Here is a 10,056-nt window from a genome sequence, read left to right on the forward strand (position 1 = left end):
AGCATTTGTTATCTATTTGAAAACCTTGCTTTTCAATTTTATTAAAATTGCTCAAATAATTTTACTTAAAAATATATTAACTATTTGATTACTATTTTCAGAAAACATTTAACGGATGTAAGTTTCATAAAACGGAACGTCCTATTCTTGACATAAATTTTCAGAAGAAACAAACATGAAGTTAGGTAACGGTTAGCTTGTAGAACTCCAAAGTTTTACCGCGACATTTTCGCGCGGAAAGCCGGGCGTTATTGATCCGTGGAAAGCTTAAAAGTAGGAATTTAGTATGAGAAGTTGAATTTTATCCATCATTACTTCAAATATTTTGTCTTAGTTTAGTTAAAGTGTCGAAATACTATATATTAAGAAGTGATTTTGTGTAATAAGTATTGGCATCAAGAGTAGTGCACAAGGAAATCTTAGTTTATGGAATTACATACAATTTGTGAATGACCAGGTATGTTATTACATGAGAATTAGAATCGTGAGGGTATAGTTTATCATTAAGTGCAAAAAAAGAGAGAAAATTTTTAGCCTTTGATGCATAATTAGGTTATAAATCTGAGGCGGGCGATATATCAAGCCAATTACGCCTGATACATTTGCCCAATTCTTGGTGTAAATCTGCGTATTTAGATGGTATTGAATTACTAGTAGGTACTCTTATGATCAGATATTGTCATGTACGTTCTATTTTTATCAATTTCCATAAGTGGATGGCTACAGAAACCCAAGCTAGCGACGTGTCTAATGGCGCTGACGGGAGGATTTCGCGCGCGATTGTGACGGATTCGTGGCATTTTTTACGCCAGCTGATTCATAAGATTTCACATTTTGGTGATCTTAAATTTACAATCAAGTATCGTAGTGACTATAAAACACAAAAAATATTATATTTTAATCGTAAATATGCATTTAAATGACCCTTGAAAAAAATTCTCCCGCCAACCTGCAGGGGGCACGCTGCCCGTACACCCTCGTAGAGCTCTACTTTTTTTTGTGATTTCGTGGATTTTTTAGGTAATTGGTTTTTCTGATATATGCGTAGTATAGTATAGTTCAATAATAATTAGCGCTATGTCCTCAATTTCGGTTGTCAACTGACATAACCCTATTTTTAATTTGATGATGACATGCGGTAATTTTTGACCTATTATTTCAAGATGTTCTTATTATGACTTTATATGCTATTTTACATAAATAATATACGATATTTTTTACGCAGTGGAAGCATTTCCAGTTCCAAAAATCGCCCTCTACAATGGCTCAGGCAGGGTATGTAAACCTGACTATATTTGTGCACTTTTTGACCTTGATATGCATTGTTTACTTATCAGAAATACTTGCAGTTCCTCCTGTGAAGCCGGTGATAAGAGATTGAATCTGAAGAGGAAGAGAAACTCTACAGATGATGAGGTATATAAAACTCTCTCATGTTTATGTATTGGGAATACACTTTAGTAAATGTTTGATTTCATTATAGGTTGAGAATATGCCCCCAGCAAAGATTTCACAAAAATTAGAAGAAGAATTAAATGATCAGGCAGCTCATAATGTAGTAGTTGAATCATCATCTTGCTCCAGTGATGATGAAGTGTACACAAACAGTGAACAACCCAAGAGTGTTTACACAGACATAGATTATAGTGCTGATAGTTTTCTAAGCCCACCGAGTATACCCGAGCTACCAAACTGTGTCCTTAGTCCCTTGGAAAATGTGGCGAGAGGTGACTCTACTCCACACTCCAACAAAAGGCCAAGGTATTTACTCCACTATTTTTCCAGCAATCATATGTTTAACAATAACATGAGACATTTAAATAACTGTATCTTGATATATCAATGAATGTAGCAAAAATGTCTAATTATAGTAGATAACATATTAGTAACAGTGTATAACTGTAATTTAAGATGTTTGATAATGCAATGACCTATATAAGAACCTGATGATAACACTTGGCACTTATTCTCATCAAGTGCTTTACCATGGAATTAAAATACCTAAATTGTAATAGACTGAGTCTAAACTTTATCACTTCATTAAATATTGAAACTTGTATTTAACACACACAATGTACTTTACTTATCCATATATTTTGCTAATCACATAATGACATTTCAGCACTGCCAAGACCCAATGTCCTTCGCCCCCCAAACGTAAGTGTCCCCTGCCAGGGCTGTCCTGGGCCGACCCGGCTGATGTATGGAGGAGTATGTGTGAATGTGATGCATTATCCAGCATGAAGAAGAATCCCAATATGTTTGACAATCATCCCAATTTGCAGCCGAGAATGAGAGCCATTTTACTGGATTGGTTGAATGAGGTATGAATTTTGTTTATTTGTTTAAATGTGTTTTTGTTATTAAGCAGGAAAGAAAGAAACATTAATTATATATTATGTAGTATATAGTATAGTATGTTTTATGGGAAAAGACATGTTATAATCAATATTAATATGTTGTTGGAAATGACTATTTCCTATAGAAGGAATTTTTATAAAAACAACAACTGATTTTGATTATTTTATGACAGATGTTTTGTAAGAAACATTCAACTTGATTCATGATGAATTAAAACTGTAAAATGATTATCTTATAGATATATTAGATACTAGATCTATATGTGAAAATAAAAAAATATACTTTATTATCATTAAGATTTTGATTATACAAATATCATTTTTCATGCTGCTTTACCCAGAAATGATAAGGTAAGTCATACATTACAAGTGCTGCAAGTACATATGTGAAACATTATAAATCAAATACCAATACCCAACTTTTTAATTACCCGACTGTAACGGAATGAGGGTAATGTTTTTCGTGCGTTTGTATGTATGTATGTGTCTATGTATATCCATTTCTTTGGGATATCTTAAAACCCAAACTCCTAGGCGGATTTTGATATATGGGGTGTTGTTTCATCAGAATTGTAGTAGGACCATATAAATTAATAAAATGGTGCGCGTAAATTAAAAAAGGAACTTGATTCTTTTTTAATCCTAGCAATATCGATATCAGATTCGAGGTATAAAAAAACTAAAAAGTTAGCAATCGGGATTTTTATTTTCATAATATTACATCTTTAACGATTAACGTATTACATTTTTTTCATTGAACGTCTTAGTCTTTCCTGTTATAATAGGTTCTTATCTATGAAAACTCAGGTGGGTGTCCTACCGATAAAAAAAAACTCCAGCACTCGTCACACAGTTCATTTTATTAATAGCTCTGAAAATAGAAAAACTTATTTACGTGACGCTTATTCCGACGAAAGTGGTTTCTTAGCATTTCTGTACAATTATTGCAAGTACTTTTTCAAAGCAATATTATTTTGGCGCGAATAAATTTGATCACAGATATACCTGGAACTTTTGATTTTGTAATAGAAATTTTCGAATTATCTCATACTTCAATTCAATTTTGCTTCAATTTAAAAATAAGTATTTGAATGCCGAAGGAATGTGTTCTCGGTCACGAAAATGCATAAGAGAGCTTGAAAGCATTTCGTAAATGCATGAAACGCATTGTTTTCTAATCCATATATTAAACCACTATAGATATATTAGAACACATTGGGTGTTTTTGAAAACCTCTTAAAATGCTCTTTTTCAAGGCCAAATCGTATTCATTTATGCCAAAAATACAAGAATAAATAGTGTAGCAATAGAGCGGTATCTCGATAACCGGATCTAGCACGCCACTAGGACCCCGTAGCACCCTTTATAAGACAATAGAATATAAAGGAGACGTTGTAAAATAAATTTTGGGACGGTTTCATGCAATAATTGTAGGACACCGAGCGAGCGATGACCCCTTTTTGCGGCGTTCAATGACCTCAAGCACAAGATGGTTTTACGTATGCCATTGTACCTATTTGCAATCTTTTATTTCTATTTCATCTGCTTGAACAATTTCTTGTGACGTAATTTATCGCAGAGAAATGAGTTAACGATTATTGCTGCATCATCGCCTCGCTTTACTCTTGACCGTTCGCAAACGTGCGGTTCGCTGTTGACCTCTCGAATTAAAAAATATCGCATTTTAAAATGAGCGTACAAATATTTTTTGTTAGAAGATAGTTTAGGAGTGAATATTCGAAACGGATTAAACGCGGTTCGTTAATAGTCAATAATTAAGACGAAGTTTGTTAATGAAAATAGTTTCTTGATGAAGACATGTGCGAAATTATGGATTAAATTCTGAATTCATTCATATTAATGAACTAGCTGCGCCGCGCAAGCATAGCACATGTCTTATTCTGATGTATAAGCTATTATAGTAAAGTTTCATTAAAATCCATTCAATAGTATTTACGTGAAAGAGTAACAAACATCCATCCATACTCACAAACTTTTGCGTTTATAATATTAGTAAGCTGCGAAAAGAATCCCACTAAGACAAGATTAAAAAAGGTTGTCCGCAAAAGTTTTATTTAATAAGGCGATAACGTGAAATGTTATACCAGATATATTTTTATGGTGGCAATAACTGCGTCATTAATTATCAAGAAACGTACCTACTTCAAATTTGGTGCTAATATTGATGATGTTTTGACATGACTCCGTATGCTAGCTTAGCAAATACGGATTAAGATCAACCTCGTAAGTGAAATATGCATTGCAATGCTTTAAGTATTCATTATAATGTCCTCATTAGAAACGACGGATTATTAGTAATTACATATTAGCAATCGTACTGCTGATGATTTGTTATTACATTAGATTAAATTTTATACAACAACAATGTAGATTTCTACATTTAAGTACATACTCTGCTTCTATGTAATAGTAAGTAGACTATTTTGTTTACATGGTTCTCAGTTTAACGGAACCTACATCTGTTTATCCTTTTCCAAGAATGATTACATTCAATATTATGTAATAAGTGTTTGTTTACTGTACGAATTTCGATGCAAAATCTTAATGTATATAAATTACGTATAAACTTGTTTTTTCGCGATGGACTCCTAAGCTCAAGCGATTTTAACGAAATAAAAATATCCCTGCACATCATGTGCAGTGATACATCTTAAAAGATAGGAAAGTTTATGTTATTTCAATTATAATAGATTATTACCGGGGCAGAGCCATAGAATATATTTTGTGTGGTTATTGAAAGTATCCCGCAGATATATTTGTACACGGATGAAATTTCTGTATCGTGTTATTAGTAATATGTTTATTGTTTTTGTTATGGTAATAGTATAAGCATTTTGTAAGGCATAACAATGAAACGCGACTGTTCCGGTTGCCTCCTTTCATAAAAATATAAAAAAAAAGAAAATACACCTTGCAACGTTCGTCTGTAATTTATCTATACTGCTGAGTTGAGATGTTGTGATGTTTCTGGTATAGGAAGAAAAAAAGGAAAGATAGAAAAAAACTTTTAAAATTATTGGAATATGTCATAAATTTAGTTTTATTTGCTATTAAACAAAGCTTCGTATTCGTGTAGATTTTCTAAGCATCAAATAAGAAATCAGACTCAATCATAACACACGCTTTATCGACCACGAATGATACAGGTGTCAAGTGTATAAATATTTTCACACACTAGGAGAAATAAGGAAACATTAAGCTATTTGTGTTTAGCTTAAGTTTGGAATTAGAAGAAACGTCGGTACATAATAACGCTAATATGTACTTATTTTATAAGCAGTTTCCCGAACCTTAGCGTACACAGGGTGTTAACCCTTCTCACAAGATACAGATGACATAGGATAGCATATATAATTTTTCCATAATAATATATTTTTGTATATTTTATGTTTTTTATACGATCTACATAATCGAAAGATAATAAACAATGTACGAGTATAATCTTTGTTTATCTACAATTTTACCGTCATACCGAATAGGTGTAATTTTAGTTAACAATCAACTATCGCAACCGATTACGGCCGCCACCTTGCGTGGCAACTTTCATCCGGTTCATAACAATGGGGTGGCAGAAGCAAGGGTTGATATGTAAACGCATTTCGAGTCGAAACAATATAATACTTTCAAGTGAGGCGACCACTAAATGTGCTATATGAAAATCTCGCCTCCCGCCGCTACCGGCGGGCCCCTCAATTTGAATAAATTTTAGATTCCCTTCGGTTACACTTGAAAACGGTAACGTATTGGGACATATTGTGTGCGATGAATTATTCGGTTTATGTATTTCTGTTTTCTTATTTGTCATTTTGTCGCGTTTCATATTTTAAAAAATCACAGCTAAATAGTAACTGGCCACGAACAAAAACCACTAACTAACCAACAAATTTATTTAATTAAAGATCTGTAAATACTTTTTATTAAAAGGACATACATAATGCAATGAAAGACACTTAACATGTAATATCCCTCTATCCTATCTATCTACTAATCTACTTAATATTATAAATGCGAAAGTGTGTAACGATGTGTGTATGTTTGTTGCTCTTTCACGCAAAAACTGCTTAACCGATTGCAATGAAATTTGGTACGTAGACAGCTGGACAACTAGAATAACATATAGGCAACTTTTTATCCCGACATTCCTACGGGATTCGGTCTTACGCGGGTGAAACCGCGGAGCGCAGCTAGTTGTTTATAAATATGTATGAGTACTAACTTTAGTAATTTTCACTCATTCGAACGTCACTATAGTATATTATATGTTTATCTAAGCTTATTTATCTATGACACAAATATTATAAAGAGGAAACATTTGTATTTTTGTATGTGTGTTTGTAATGTATACAAACAATACCTTCTGGACCACCTTCACAATTAGAAAGGTGCATCTTCACTTCACACATAGGCTATATATGTACCACGGGCGAACCCTGGGTAGACCGCTAGTTATTTTATAAAACACTACTCGAGGGACCATTTTAAAAAGTTTCGTTATTCGATATATTTTCCCATACCATACGCAGTTAGCTATTAGCTATCGTTTATAATTAAAATATTTGGTAAATGTCGCCAATTGCTTCAGTGCTTTAAACATATAACATTTGGCCTTGGCGTTATTTATGGATTACCTGCCACTATCAAAATAAATCGGCAACACTTCGTCGATAAAAATAATGCTCATGTCGAATTAAAGTAAACTTGTTTTAAACATTTAAATATTAAATAATTTCTCTTTAGTATTTAAAGAGAAGTAACAAATAACAACGCTGAAATTTAATATATATAGACAAAGCCATCATTTATTTTGATTCAGATAGACAACAACACAGGAACTTGCGAACCTCAATTATATTTATATACGAAAATAATTATAGTCCGGTCAACAGACAAAAGTAAATCAAGTTTAATTAAAAATGAAATATCGTGATAGTTTTCATATATGAAAAAAAAAAATTATTTTCTCCGAAATATATTTCATCATACGTTACCTCAGATTAAAATGTAGATCTTAAAATTATCTTTTATAAAGGTATCGACGCTTTGTTTCTTAGAGCGACGGTTTCTGATGTAATATCTGTAGTCCAAATGTTTCTATAGTGTACTAGAGAGTTTTTTCGCTATTCTTTCTTTATTATTTCTATTCCACATGTATGTTGTATGTGTATGTGTTACATGTATGATTTTTTATATAAAACCAGATTTGCGAGACTACTGCTTTCTCAGTCATAGTAAATTCCTTTGGGGGATGAGATGTTTCACCGCGGTACATAATCCTATATCACTAGTATTCTATCTACAAATCTTATCATAAAATCGCCTAATTGTGACGTAAAATAAAGACAAACAAACTCTCTTTCTCATTAATATTATCATAAGATTGAATTTTTACCTAACCAAATTTCAATTAAATGTCTGCATACTCTAAATTAATATCCATTTATATAAATACAAATAACTAATATAACCAACAAATTTAAAAAATAGCCGAATTTTTAACCTCTTCCTTTTTTGAAGGTATCAAATGAACTTCATAATATTTCATTATAAACTTCAGAAAGACTAGAAACTGAATTAAATACAAGTGTGAAATCGCGGTTATTCGAAAGCGTGTGAGCGGACAAATGTGTGGTTTCCTTTATCGGTATAAATATACAACTCTATCTCGGTGCTAGTTTTTTACAACTAACCGTTTTAAATAGCTAAGTTATAAAATAACAATGTTTTTGTGGCCTATTTTCGTCGATGGCAGTGCGAGCTACGATTGTAGCAGCGTAGCCGAGACGTCGTAGCAAATACTTTTTAAACTTATACAAAAATTTTGATAGGTTTACGTCTTAAATTCTTGGTTTTATGTATCGTACTTTCATGTTTATAGGCTACATTATAACTATGTTAATACATTTGTATTTTAAATACGATCTCAATTACAGTAACTGACTAAAAAGATAATTAGCTGGTCAGTATGACCGCATCTCAAAAAGCAGTGAATTGCTCTAATAAATAAGTTACCCAGCTAGTTTAGTTGGGTTGTACTTTTAGTTTAATTTGTACAGTATTTTCTTGTGTTTGATTTTACGCGACTTTTATACATTTAGAAATTAAAGACATTTTAACGGATTTTAAACGCGATTTATTCGTTATATTGCATTTTCCAGTACGTACTGGTGTAATATAATGAATAAATCGCGTTTAAAATCCGTTAAAAAGTCAATAATTTCTTAATTTGTACATGATTGTACACTAAGGTTTGATATTGTACAAGATTAATTTTACAATCTAGACACCAATAACGTAACCTTTAAGGCTTGAGATATCTTCAGGAAACAATTCCTTCGTTCACATATAAAAAGCTAGTTATATTATAGATGAATGAAACCTTTTTCTTGTTACTCTGTAGGTATGTGAAGTGTACAAACTGCACAGAGAAACGTTCCACCTGACCGTGGACTACGTGGATCGTTACCTGTCCAACACTGACGACGTGCAGAAGGGCTGTTTGCAGCTAATCGGTGAGGAACTTCACATATGTACTAACTTTTGACCGTGAATGCCCGAAATGCTGTGTATATTAAGAAAGTGTGGTGATATGTTTGTTATCTGACTGCCAAGAAATAAACGTAGTCATCCTGTTTTATTTTTTTGTCTTTTGACGTAGTATTATATAAGGTTACTACGACGTGCATATGCCTTTCTTTGTGTAACAAACGTAATTTAAATAACGTAATTTCTAGGCATAACATGCCTCTTCATCGCGGCAAAAGTGGAAGAGGTGTACCCGCCGAAGATCGGCGAGTTCGCGTACGTGACCGACGGCGCGTGCACCACCGACGAGATCCTCCTCGAAGAGCAGCTCATCCTGAAGGTGCTGTCGTGGAGCATAACGCCGATCACCATCAACAGCTGGCTGAACATCTACATGCAGCTTGCGAGCGAGGGTCGGAGCGCCAAGCGGCGGCTGCTCGGCGAGCGGGACGTGGGGGCGAACGCTCTGCGGGGCTACACGTTCGTGTTCCCGCAGTACTCGTCGCTGGAGTTCGTGGTGTGCGGCCAGCTGGTGGACCTGGCGGTGCTGCACGTGGACGTGAACCACTTCGCGTATAGCGCGGTCGCCGCCGCCGCCATTGCGCACGCCTTCAGCAAGGACCTGGCTGTGCGGGTTTCGGGTGAGTGGCTTCTTTTTGCTGCTATTTTTTTAACCGACTTGAAAAAGATCGTCAGAAGTCTGAAGTTTATCAATTCGATTGTAATTTTCCTAATTCTTTAAAGCTTGTGCGCCGCGTCCCTCCAACACTCGCAATGAAACCCTACTCACTAAGACCCAACGGTGGCCATCGTTCGCCATCAACGGCGGGGTTAACAGCTACGCCTTATAACCCCACATCTGGGTATATCGCGCAAAAAATTCCATGTTCGACAATATGAAAGGAAGATGTCCCGCAGGCTACAGCTGGGAGGCGCTGTCGGCCAGCTACGCGTGGCTGCAGCCGTTCGCGCGCGTGGTGCGCGGCGCGGGCGGCGTGCGCGTGGTGCGCGGCGCGGACGGCGAGCACGTGCAGCGCGCCGCCGGCCTGCACCTCATCTGCCCCGACCTCAACCTCGACGAGAGCCACCGCATCCAGGCGCACAACGTCACGCTTGACATGTTCGTGAGTATCCCCCCACACCCCACACCCCA

General features: G+C 35.0%; 1 protein-coding gene across 2 annotated transcripts in view; it reads left to right on the forward strand.

Moving 5' to 3' along the window:
* The first annotated feature begins 239 nt into the window (after positions 1–239).
* LOC119829452 (G1/S-specific cyclin-E) overlaps positions 240–10,056 on the forward strand; it is a 12,552-nt gene continuing 2,735 nt past the window's right edge. Inside the window, exons 1-8 of one of the 2 annotated variants that reach the window (XM_038351955.1) lie at positions 240–457; positions 1,226–1,275; positions 1,350–1,416; positions 1,484–1,761; positions 2,123–2,324; positions 8,779–8,890; positions 9,113–9,544; positions 9,822–10,027. In XM_038351955.1, coding sequence (XP_038207883.1) covers positions 1,262–1,275; positions 1,350–1,416; positions 1,484–1,761; positions 2,123–2,324; positions 8,779–8,890; positions 9,113–9,544; positions 9,822–10,027 — 1,311 coding nt within the window. In that variant the 5' untranslated portion in view covers positions 240–457; positions 1,226–1,261. Of the gene's footprint in view, positions 458–774; positions 1,021–1,225; positions 1,276–1,349; positions 1,417–1,483; positions 1,762–2,122; positions 2,325–8,778; positions 8,891–9,112; positions 9,545–9,821; positions 10,028–10,056 lie in introns of those variants that run through there. The other variant, XM_038351956.1, reaches the window with a different exon arrangement.

Source organism: Zerene cesonia, chromosome 10 (assembly GCF_012273895.1).
Source record: "Zerene cesonia ecotype Mississippi chromosome 10, Zerene_cesonia_1.1, whole genome shotgun sequence".
Classification (NCBI taxonomy): Eukaryota; Metazoa; Arthropoda; class Insecta; order Lepidoptera; family Pieridae; genus Zerene; species Zerene cesonia.